General features: G+C 35.5%; 2 protein-coding genes across 2 annotated transcripts; one reads left to right on the forward strand and one right to left on the reverse strand.

The window, feature by feature from the left end:
• Window positions 1–503: 503 nt before the first annotated feature.
• Window positions 504–5,802, reverse strand: LOC117321164 (UV radiation resistance-associated protein-like). Its single transcript, XM_033875631.1, has 5 exons — window positions 5,637–5,802; window positions 3,948–4,068; window positions 3,386–3,420; window positions 3,135–3,198; window positions 504–664 (listed from the first exon to the last, which is right to left on the reverse strand). The coding sequence occupies exons 1-5, from the start codon at window positions 5,691–5,693 to the stop codon at window positions 519–521; spliced, it is 423 nt and encodes a 140-aa protein (XP_033731522.1). The 5' UTR covers window positions 5,694–5,802; the 3' UTR covers window positions 504–518.
• A 167-nt stretch (window positions 5,803–5,969) lies between these two features.
• LOC117321165 (ragulator complex protein LAMTOR4 homolog) lies at window positions 5,970–8,707 on the forward strand. Its single transcript, XM_033875632.1, has 4 exons — window positions 5,970–6,057; window positions 7,002–7,128; window positions 7,458–7,575; window positions 7,892–8,707. The coding sequence occupies exons 2-4, from the start codon at window positions 7,048–7,050 to the stop codon at window positions 7,987–7,989; spliced, it is 297 nt and encodes a 98-aa protein (XP_033731523.1). The 5' UTR covers window positions 5,970–6,057; window positions 7,002–7,047; the 3' UTR covers window positions 7,990–8,707.
• The last annotated feature ends 3,755 nt before the right edge of the window (window positions 8,708–12,462 follow it).

Genomic DNA, 12,462 nt, shown 5'->3' on the forward strand with positions numbered 1-12,462 from the left:
TATCAGTCCGACAAAACTAAATTTTGCAAAGCCGCCCTGGTCTGAAGACATTATTATCACGGAAATATAACTCAAACTGTCGACTGGTTATATAATTACCAGTCAACTTTATGAAAAACTATATACAATTACCTCCCTTGTGTTAAAATACTATACAATATGTAACTGTTACGACACCACCTTCATAGGTAACATGAGGATGATGAATCCATATTTCAGAATCACATTTAGTAGATCTTTTCAGATCACATGGGCAGCTCAAACATGACAAGATGACTTATTTTATCTACTTTCTGACTAAATAAACTTTAAAAAAAAGTGTTTGATAACACTGGAAAATTACAGAATTTATGTTGTTTTTAAAGAATTAAAAATTTGATCTAACAGGAAATAATTAATCATGCATTTAATTATAAATATTGAATGCATTATTTTTCATATTCAATACAGATGCAATATGTCTTATTGATTAGCAAAATGTCTCAAACAATGAAACTACCAATCAAATAAATATGTCACTATGTATCTAGAACAAACGTAAAGGGACAATCTAGTTTAACTCTGACCTTGTCAGCGAAAAAATTGAGGCCGGTAAGGTGGACAGTCCAATCCAAGAGAAGACGACAGTCGTCATCCATTGTCAACCAAACTCGCACAACCAAGGCTGGACAGTGGTCAAGGATTCAAACCAACTTGTTTTGTTCTGCTGGTAAATGTGGTATTTTCAAATTCTGTATTTAGATTAACATGCAGGAATAAGGGAATTTTTTTCTTATAAACTATATTTTTTTTTCTAATGTATGTATAATTGCTATATAAAAGGTTATCTAACACAACCAATACATTCATTGCTAGTGATGTTTTGATACCAGCAATGTTATCTTCCTCAGACTAGAATAACCACTTTAGTATGTGTACACTAATCATAAGGTGGTAAGTGTGTATGAGATGATGGTAACAATAAGTGTGTACGAGATGATAAAAATAAGTGTGTACCAGATGTAACAATAAGTGTGTACGAGATGTAACAATAAGTATGTACCAGATGGTAACAATAAGCGAGTACGAGATGGTAACAATAAGTGTGTACGAGATGGTAACAATAAGTGTGTACGAGATGGTAACAATAAGTGTGTACAAGATGGTAACAATAAGCGAGTACAAGATGGTAACAGTAAGTGTGTACGAGATGGTAACAATAAGTGTGTACGAGATGGTAATAATAAGTGTGTACGAGATGGTAAAAATAAGTGTGTACGAGATGGTAACAATAAGTGTGTACCAGATGGTAACAATAAGTGTGTACGAGATGGTAAAAATAAGTGTGTACGAGATGGTAACAATAAGTGTGTACCAGATGTAACAATAAGTGTGTACCAGATGTAACAATAAGTATGTACCAGATGGTAACAATAAGCGAGTACGAGATGGTAACAATAAGTGTGTACGAGATGGTAACAATAAGCGAGTACAAGATGGTAACAATAAGTGTGTACGAGATGATAACAATAAGTGTGTACGAGATGGTAACAATAAGTGTGTACGAGATGATAACAATAAGTGTGTACGAGATGATAACAATAAGTGTGCGAGATGATAACAATAAGTGTGTACGAGATGGTAACAATAAGTGTGTACGAGATGGTAACAATAAGTGTGTACGAGATGGTAACAATAAGTGTGTACAAGATGATAACAATAAGTGTGTACGAGATGATAACAATAAGTGTGCGAGATGATAACAATAAGTGTGTACGAGATGGTAACAATAAGTGTGTACGAGATGATAACAATAAGTGTGTACGAGATGGTAACAATAAGTGTGTACGAGATGATAACAATAAGTGTGTACGAGATGATAACAATAAGTGTGCGAGATGATAACAATAAGTGTGTACGAGATGGTAACAATAAGTGTGTACGAGATGATAACAATAAGTGTGCGAGATGATAACAATAAGTGTGCGAGATGATAACAATAAGTGTGTACGAGATGGTAACAATAAGTGTGTACGAGATGGTAACAATAAGTGTGTACGAGATGATAACAATAAGTGTGTACGAGATGATAACAATAAGCAAGTACGAGATGGTAACAATAAGTGTGTACGAGATGGTAAAAATAAGTGTGTACCAGATGGTAACAGTAAGTGTGTACGAGATGGTAACAATAAGTGTGTACGAGATAATAACAATAAGTGTGCGAGATGATAACAATAAGTGTGTACGAGATGGTAACAATAAGTGTGTACGAGATTGTAACAATATGTGTGTACGAGATGGTAACAATAAGTGTGTACAAGATGGTAACAATAAGTGTGTATGAGATGGTAACAATAAGTGTGTATGAGATGGTAACAATAAGTGTGTACGAGATGGTAACAATACGTGTGTACAAGATGGTAACAATAAGTGTGTATGAGATGGTAACAATATGTGTGTACGAGATGGTAACAATAAGTGTGTACGAGATGATAACAATAAGCAAGTACGAGATGGTAACAATAAGTGTGTACGAGATGGTAACAATAAGTGTGTACGAGATGGTGAAAATAAGTGTGTACCAGATGATAACAATAAGTGTGTATGAGATGGTAACAATAAGTGTGTACGAGATGGTAACAATAAGTGTGTACGAGATGGTAACAATAAGTGTGTACGAGATGGTAACAGTAAGTGTGTACGAGATGATAACAATAAGTGTGTACGAGATGATAACAATAAGCAAGTACGAGATGGTAACAATAAGTGTGTACCAGATGGTAACAGTAAGTGTGTACAAGATGGTAACAATAAGTGTGTACGAGATGGTAACAGTAAGTGTGTACAAGATGGTAACAATAAGTGTGTACAAGATGGTAACAGTAAGTGTGTACAAGATGGTAACAATAAGTGTGTACCAGATGGTAACAATAAGTGTGTATGAGATGGTAACAATAAGTGTGTATAAGACGGTAACAATAAGTGTGTACGAGATGGTAATAATTGTCGAAAGGTAAGCACAGATTGTAGTGGTAGTGTACAAACAAAGTGACTTCACTTCCACTTTATTTGTATCTTGTTTTCAAATCAACAACAGTCAATTCTTTGGTGTGGACCATCTTCCCAGATTCGTACTGATGACATAAGGATACATTGAGACTTGATGTTGATTTCACCTTCATAGCGACTGATGTCAAAACTTTGCCAAGATGGATTCTGTAAAAGAAATAACAGCAACAGTAAGCAAGCAAGGGTAGATTTTGATTTTGTAAATTTATTAACAAAACACCAAACCAATTTTAAATTGAAAATGTTTTGAGGTATTATTTCAATATTTCAGAGTTATAATGTTCAATACGGATCAACTTTTTGAAAAACAAATCTATGGTAACTAGGTGCTTACCAATGATCCTGTTATCTTTTCACTTGTATAGAATGCTGAAAAAATATACAAAATGCATTAATGTTAATTCTAATATTAAACAAATCAAAGCTTCCTGCACTCAAATAGATTCTATTTCATAGCAAGAAAGACACAATATATTGAAAATTGTTCTTTATTTAATCTGCATATCAGTGATCTTAAAACTAATTCAGTACATGCGTTTTCTATAGGACAACATATATATATCCACCTAGCTCTGGTTTATACATACTTACATATGTAAGTACAGGACAATATTTTCAATTGAATATACAATGTATGTTAAATATTCTGATTAATCAATTTCCGTGTCATTTCTCATTAATACTTTCCGTAATTCTGCAACCAGAGAAATCAAACCCCATATACCGCAGTATTTTTCAAGGAATATTTTTTTTGCTGCTTTTCACTTTTTTTCGAAAATTTATTGTGTTGGCAGCTTACTAATAATGTTAATATTTTTTCTATTTTTAAAAACCCTTTTATCAAGATAGTGGAAATGTATATGTACATGTCTAACTTTACATAGCTTTTGATTTACCTTTGGTTGTTGTGTCACGGTGCAGTGTGAAATAGGACTGCAGTTTGTGGACATCTTTACCATTGTAACAAGGACACACCAGATTTCTGATTGCAAGACTCCGGAGATGCCTTAGCCGTCTCTGTGTAAATACAACAGGTTATGAACAATATCACTAATACATCAGAATTCCACTTGTTATGCCGTCATCAAGTATATTAATTAGTCCTTTGACGTACAAATTATGAGTCAATTTCAAGACTGCCATTCAAAGTAGTATATACACTGTAAATAACCCTTTTATAAAATTTCTAGTGCAAATCCTGGAACAAAGAATTGATTTAAAACTCTTTTGCCAATAATTTGAATCATTATGAAGTGGGGGAAGAAATTCTTTACTCGACAGCTAATTCATTCCAACAGAGACTTATATATCAACCAGAGATTTTCATCTCAGAATTCATTGATCAACTATATATATATAGCTAGTACTGCACTGATTTGACTTGATTCTGGAATAATATTCCTTTTGTTATCATCTGTGCATGTGCATGCCTTCAGTATTGAAGGCGAATGGATTGATTGTGTCACATTGTAAGGAAATTAGTATTTATAGAATAAATTAGTTCTTCATTATTCTTGTAACAAGAAAGTGAGTAATATGCTTCAACCAGGGATCAAATTGTGACTGGGTGCCTTGGCTGTAATTTAATTTCAAGTCTGTTGCTCTGCTGATCAAGCTAAAGAGAAATCCCCACTAACACATAGAATATATGCGATCATGTTTTTACCATGTACCAGTCAGTGCTGCAATGGTTATCTTTGGGTGATATATCATGATGTAAATGGGATGGTTCAGTTCACAGTATTTTTTTTCTCACATCACTTAACCCCCATGGTCTTCTGCATCAGGCTGATTCCGGTTTTGTGTGCATTACTTATAATTAGTAACGCCCAAAACCAACATGTCAGTGAGTGTAAGCACTTTTGTTGAGCTTGAGAAACTGTATAAAATTAAAAGAAACGTCTGCTTCTTTAAAACACATATTTTGAAACATTTTGGGTTCCCTGTAAATGAATCTGATAGTAATTATAATCTTCTATAGATTATTTGCAAAATAAATGTATTGTGGTATCGTATTGTGGGACAAATAACGTGATAAATATTGTGAGGGAAGCATATTGTTGCAGCACTAGTACCAACTTTAAATCACACTTGATTCCATTTGATATCAGTAGATATATACATACAGTATGCATACAATTAAACCCAAATATATTTTAATGACATATACATCTTGTTTTATTGAAGTGTTACAATATTTAATTTCTCATTCATCGAATCATCACAATCGCATGTTTTCTTTTCAGCAACAGTTTTTACGATAGATACACGCGTATCTCGTTCAATATTGAACTATCTGCAATTACCGATCCAATATAAATTGATTACTGAATAGGCCTATATGAATGTAAACAGGCCTATTTTTTAATCGCCTGGATATTGATCTAGCAATATCGAAATCAAAAGAAGTCATATAGCATGATTCACTGATATTAAATCGAATATGACATCTGATTCTGCAGACAAATCACAGTAATCGGGCTAAACCATTATTTGCAAGTAACTGTTAACACTCAATAAAAGCAGATTTGATTATAGTCCAAATTTTCTGACTAGTAAACACGTAACGAAATATCACATCTTACCTGATATGTCTGCAGTTCAAATAAGCATCTAGCTTTCTTTGTGCTTATTTGCGACATTGCTTAATTCGATATAGACATATTATGGCAGCATGTTTGTAAAATACATGTAAATCAACAAAAATCGATTATGAGCTCCAAAGCCCAACAGGAAGTACTACCCCCTAAACAGTCGCCATTTTAAAAGTCTCGCTGGAAGTCACATGATTCAATGTTTAGCTAATGGTGATATTCTTTCCCTTTGCATTATTGCCTACATGTTCAACGACACTAATTAAATATTAATTATATATTTGACTGTTGTCTTTGATATCAATAAAAAACGTTTTATGTTAAGCGAAAAAAAACAACGAGAAAAAATATCCTACGAGATTTGATCGAGACTTCGGGAAACTGATCATGTGACTCGAATGGCGACTGACAGGTGAGTTGCTGAAGTTGACAGCAGACGTTTGCGTAGTGTGTTCCTTCATTGTGTGATAAAATAGGCAAACTGATGTTTTAGTATTAATCTAAATCTATGGAGAAGTTCTTTGTTACTTGGGAGGTAGTTTAATGCTGTCACTTCACACACTATGTACACAAAAATAAGATGAAAGAGGCCACAGGTTCTTTTCACTTGTGGATAACGTTATATGGTTATGATTATATTGTTATATACGTATATGATGTCTTATTCAACCTGATCAAATTGGTGGATATTGCGTTACATGACAGCTTGTCAAAAGTTTCCTGCCGTGTTAACCTCTAATATTATTGGAGTAGGTTATGATGTTTTAATCAAGATGTTACATTATAGGCGAGTAAATTATTGTACATGTAACATTTTGCCAAACTAGGATTTTTTTGCTGAAATACTTATATTAGATGGTGTCTATATAAGCCAGTAACATTAAATTTTGTCTATTGCAAAGTTTAAGATATAAATCACCAAACATTACAACTCAGATGGTTTTGTGTAGTAGGCTTGAATATTACAGATCTGCATGTAGAATGTTTTCGATATATATATCCAGACATAAAATCTTCTAGTCCTGCTGGCTTTCAAACTAGATGCACTGTATTGGGCCCCATTGTCTGAAGTCAACTTGAACCATGATGTGTGGGGCCGCGATAGCTCAGTCAGTTTGAGTGTCAGCCACATAACCTCAAGTGAAGATCTCTGGTTTGGTTTGACGCCCAATGCTGGAGACATTGCCTCAAAATTACCCTGGCTGTTCTCAGGGTGATAAACCAATGCAAGCTGCAAATAAACATACAGACCTACATTTGTACATATGTAATGACCCTGATAAAGATTTAAACATGCTCTGTATTATGTTTTACTTGTCCAATGTATATTAATATTATTGTATATTTTATTTGAAGAGTGAGTTAAGCAGTCAGAATAGCAGCAGAAAATAATAACACCACCATGACAAATGTTCTGGGTGTAGACAAGATTCAAGATTCTTTGGGCTACCTTGTTCTCACTGATGACGGAGCAGTGCTCAGTGTAAGTGCACATATTTTCACAGAGTATAATATTATTTTTTCTGACTACTTACTTTATCAATTAAATGTGTTTTTAAGAACTTTCCTTTTAGCTTTTTTGATTGCCAAAAAGTCTCTTTTCAAATAAAAGAGAACCTGTGATTGTTCATATTTGCAAAGCAGAGAAAAAAATCAGTTGAAGTGTTTTTATTGATCCTTTTGAAAAAAAGTGTTCCTGTATATCCATATTTTTCAGAAATACCCCATTTTGCAACTGAATGTATATATGAACTATAAACCAACATGCTGAGGTCTGACCCTTGTAAAAAACATTTTTGCTTTTTTTTTCAGTCTGGAGGAGAATTACAAAATGCGGAGACCATTGCAGAGAAAATGACAAAACTTGTGTACACAGCAGCAAAAATACAAGCCACATCAGATAAACGGGAAGTCTTCAAACGAATTTCAGGTATATAATTGCTAGATCTTTTAAGTTTTCACATAAAACTTCAGTGTTTTTAAAAGTAAAAAGTAAACACATCATGAGCTCATAATTGGTATTAACTCTTCACCATAAAAAATGGCAACTGCATTACTTCATTACTTTTCATAATTGGCTTCAGGATATTCATATGTCATAGGTAGTTAAATTGAACATCAGATTTTGATTGAATGCTCTCTGTTTCACAAAAAAAAAAATCAGATTTTGGGTCGTACTTTTGTTGCAAGAGTTATCCTTCTTTGATCAGACATTTTCCTAATACTATTTTTGTTTCACATTTCAGTGATTTGGGATACTTTCATGTACGTGGTGACAGTAGCAAACCACCGTATCTATGTGTGTAAAAGACCCTATATGCCACAGGACCCTGTTGTCACATAGTGTCACATAGTGACAGAGGAAGTCGGTCATATTGATATAGTCACACTGTGCCATCATTTTAGGAAGCTGCAATTATGGGCCTGCAACAGGAAGCAGTGTCACACCAGAGAACAGCCAGCTTCTAGCAAACGTTACCAGCAACTGAATTTCAAATATATTTCTGTCTGATTTTGAGAAAATATTATTTGAAATATCATTGAAGGACAATATGTTCCAAGGAAACAAAAGTTACTTCCATTTAGTAAAAAATAGCTTGAATTTCTTTGACATATTTCTGTATGATTTTGAGAATACACTATAAAAATGTATATATATATATATGCACACTAGTACTTCTATAAATGTTTATTTCATGATTTAAAGTACCTGTAGTTCAAAATACGCGTTAGCTTCAAATCCTAACTGTGACATTGATTTTGTGACATGATTGAAATACTCTCCTGTTTATGCCAACCAGTTCCTGTGAAGCTGTATATTCTAAATGACATGATATGAATGTAATATTGGTATTGAAATTCATCTTTTAAATATGAAGAAATGAAACATTTCAGTTACTTTTGACATGAATGGGAAAATTTTTAAAATGGGAGACATGTTTGTGTGTTAAAGTAAGAAAAGTTTTTGTAAGGAAGAGAGTATGATTTACAAGGAAGAAAGTGAATTTGTACAGAATAAAATTCATGTGTTTGATATTTGATATTAAACTGTGAATTCTGAGTCTAGAGTTTTTTTGTTTTGTTTGTTTGTTTTTGGTTTAAACATGTCTGGCACAAGATTCCTTTATAATCTAGCATGATGAAGTGTCATTTGTGGAAAAAAAAACCTAGCAGGTTTTATACATCACTAACATGAATTTCGGGAGGAAATGAGTCTTGTATACAAAAGATAGTTACTAATGGACATCAACTTCAGGAGTGACAATAGAGTGGAGCAACCTGATTATTGGAGGCAAGATTTGGAAATAAATCTAGATAACTGGTGGTAGAATCAGCGCACATCAGGATTAGTGGTGACTTGATAGTAGAACAACAGAATGAGTTATGACTGGATAGTAGAACAACAGGATTAGTGGTTATTGGATAGTAGAATTACAGGATTAGTGGTTACTGGGTAGTAGAACAACAGGATTAGTGGTTACTGGGTAGTAGAACAACAGGATTTGTGGTGACTGGGTAGTAGAACAACTATTAGTGGTGACTGGGTAGTAGAACAACAGGATTAGTGATGACTGGGTAGTAGAACAACATAATTAGTGATGACTGAATAGTAGGACAACAGGATTAGTGGTGACTGGGTACTAGAACAACATGATAAGTGGTGACTGGATAGTGGGACATCAGGATTAGTGGTGACTGGATAGTGGGACATCAGGATAAGTGGTGACTGGATAGTGGGACATCAGGATTAGTGGTGACTGGATAGTGGGACATCAGGATTAGTGGTGACTGTATAGTGGGACATCAGGATTAGTGGTGACTGGATAGTAGAACAACAGATTAGTGGTGACTGGATAGTAGAACAACAGATTAGTGGTGACTGGATAGTAGAACAACAGGATAAGTGGTGACTGTATAGTGGAATGACAGGATAGTGGGACAACATGATAAGTGGTGACTGGATAGTAGAACATCAGGATTAGTGGTGACTGGATAGTAGAACAACAGATTAGTGGTGACTGGATAGTAGAACAACAGATTAGTGGTGACTGGATAGTAGAATAACAGGATAAGTGGTGACTGGATAGTGGGACATCAGGATTAGTGGTGACTGTATAGTAGAACAACATGATTAGTTTTGACTGGATAGTGGGACAACAAGATTAGTGGTGACTGAATAGTGGGACAACAGGATTAGTGGTGACTGGATAGTGGGACAACAAGATAAGTGGTGACTGGATAGTGGGACAACAAGATTAGTGGTGACTGGATAGTGGGACAACAAGATAAGTGGTGACTGGATAGTAGGACAACAAGATTAGTGGTGACTGGATAGTAGGACAACAAGATTAGTGGTGACTGGATAGTGGGACATCAGGATTAGTGGTGACTATAGTAGAACAACATGATTAGTTTTGACTGGATAGTAGAACAACAGAATTAGTGGTGACTGGATAGTAGAACAACAGGATTAGTGGTGACTGGATAGTAGAACAACAGGATTAGTGGTGACTGGATAGTAGAATAACAGGATAAGTGGTGACTGGATAGTAGAACAACAGGATTAGTGGTGACTGGATAGTGGGACATCAGGATAAGTGGTGACTGGATAGTGGGACATCAGGATTAGTGGTGACTGGATAGTAGAATAACAGGATTAGTGGTGACTGGATAGTGGGACATCAGGATAAGTGGTGACTGGATATTAGAACAACATGATTAGTGGTGACTGGATAGTGGGGCATCAGGATTAGTGGTGACTGGATATTAGAACAACATGATTAGTGGTGACAGGATAGTGGGACATCAGGATTAGTGGTGACTGGATAGTGGGACATCAGGATAAGTGGTGACTGGATAGTGGGACATCAGAATTAGTGGGACATCAGGATTAGTGGTGACTGGATAGCGGGACATCAGGATTAGTGGTGACTGGATAGTAGAACATCAGGATTAGTGGTGACTGGATAGTAGAACAACAGATTAGTGGTGACTGGATAGTAGAATAACAGGATAAGTGGTGACTGGATAGTGGGACATCAGGATTAGTGGTGACTGTATAGTGGAATGACAGGATAGTGGGACAACATGATTAGTGGTGACTGGATAGTGGGACATCAGGATTAGTGGTGACTGTATAGTAGAACAACATGATTAGTTTTGACTGGATAGTGGGACAACAAGATTAGTGGTGACTGAATAGTGGGACAACAGGATTAGTGGTGACTGGATAGTGGGACAACAAGATAAGTGGTGACTGGATAGTGGGACAACAAGATTAGTGGTGACTGGATAGTGGGACAACAAGATAAGTGGTGACTGGATAGTAGGACAACAAGATTAGTGGTGACTGGATAGTAGGACAACAAGATTAGTGGTGACTGGATAGTGGGACATCAGGATTAGTGGTGACTATAGTAGAACAACATGATTAGTGGTGACTGGATAGTAGAACAACAGAATTAGTGGTGACTGGATAGTAGAACAACAGGATTAGTTTTGACTGGATAGTAGAACAACAGGATTAGTAGTGACTGGATAGTAGAACAACAGGATTAGTGGTGACTGAATATTGGGACATCAGGATTAGTGGTGACTGGATAGTGGGACATCAGGATTAGTGGTGACTGGATAGTAGAATAACAGGATTAGTGGTGACTGGATAGTGGGACATCAGGATAAGTGGTGACTGGATATTAGAACAACATGATTAGTGGTGACTGGATAGTGGGGCATCAGGATTAGTGGTGACTGGATATTAGAACAACATGATTAGTGGTGACAGGATAGTAGAACATCAGGATTAGTGGTGACTGGATAGTAGAACAACAGGATTAGTGGTGACTGGATAGTAGAACAACAGGATTAGTGGTGACTAGATAGTGGGACATCAGGATTAGTAGTTACTTGAAAGTGGAATATCAGGATAAGTGGGGACTGAATAAAGGGACATCAGGATTAGTGGTGACTGGGTAGTAGAACAGCAGGATTAGTGGTGACTGGATAGTGGGACATCAGTATTAGTGGTGACTGGATAGTAGAACAACAGGATTAGTGGTGACTGGATAGTGGGACATCAGGATTAGTGGTGACTGGGTAGTAGAATGACAGGATTAGTGGTGACTGGATAGTGGGACATCAGGATTAGTGGTGACTGGGTAGTAGAATGACAGGATTAGTGGTGACTGGATAGTAGAATAACAGGATTAGTCGTGACTCATAATAGAACAATGATTTGTGTAAAGATGGAAACAGGTGGTCTATATAGACAGGAGTTTGCTGTATTTACAGTATTTAGGTGGTCTTTATATATAGTTTGATAAAGGAATTCAGTTAGGTAAGGGAATCTAGTTTGATAAAGAAATCTAGTTTGATAAAGAAATCTAGTTTGATAAAGAAATCTAGTTTGATAAAGAAATCTAGTTAGGTGGAATAGAACTGGTTTTCTATGTTGATAATGCTTCAATGATAATGTTCCCTACTATATCCTAACATTTGTTTACGCCCAATTTAGCATTATTTTGTATCAAAGTCGAGTCCGGTTATAGCTGTGTGATGGCACTCATGATTCTCCTTATACTGTCACTTTTACGCAATATTTATACATGTTTTTAATTTAATTATTCACGCGTGTGTTTGTGTAATCCTTTGTCCATGTCAACATGTTTATCGTCAGTGTGCAGTACCAAAACTCTACCATATCCAATTTCCCTATAAAGTAAGGTAGCAAAAGGGACAAAGCTACGCGCCGATCTCGTTTTGTGTTATGTCCGTGAATACAAAATATACCTTGTTCAACACCACCTTTATACGACAC

Source organism: Pecten maximus, unplaced genomic scaffold (genome assembly GCF_902652985.1).
Source record: "Pecten maximus unplaced genomic scaffold, xPecMax1.1, whole genome shotgun sequence".
Lineage (NCBI taxonomy): Eukaryota > Metazoa > Mollusca > Bivalvia > Pectinida > Pectinidae > Pecten > Pecten maximus.

Bases quoted from the DNA above. Each gene is read 5' to 3' on its own strand.
- LOC117321164 (XM_033875631.1), bottom strand. From the start codon at position 5,693: ATGTCGCAAATAAGCACAAAGAAAGCTAGATGCTTATTTGAACTGCAG. The intron at 4,069-5,636 runs GTAAGATGTGAT...GTATTTACACAG, and splicing joins TTGAACTGCAGACATATCAG to AGACGGCTAAGGCATCTCCG. The intron at 3,199-3,385 runs GTAAGCACCTAG...TTTCTTTTACAG, and splicing joins AAAAGATAACAGGATCATTG to AATCCATCTTGGCAAAGTTT.
- LOC117321165 (XM_033875632.1), top strand. From the start codon at position 7,048: ATGACAAATGTTCTGGGTGTAGACAAGATTCAAGATTCTTTGGGCTAC. The intron at 7,129-7,457 runs GTAAGTGCACAT...TTTTTTTTTCAG, and splicing joins ATGACGGAGCAGTGCTCAGT to TCTGGAGGAGAATTACAAAA. The intron at 7,576-7,891 runs GTATATAATTGC...TTCACATTTCAG, and splicing joins AGTCTTCAAACGAATTTCAG to TGATTTGGGATACTTTCATG.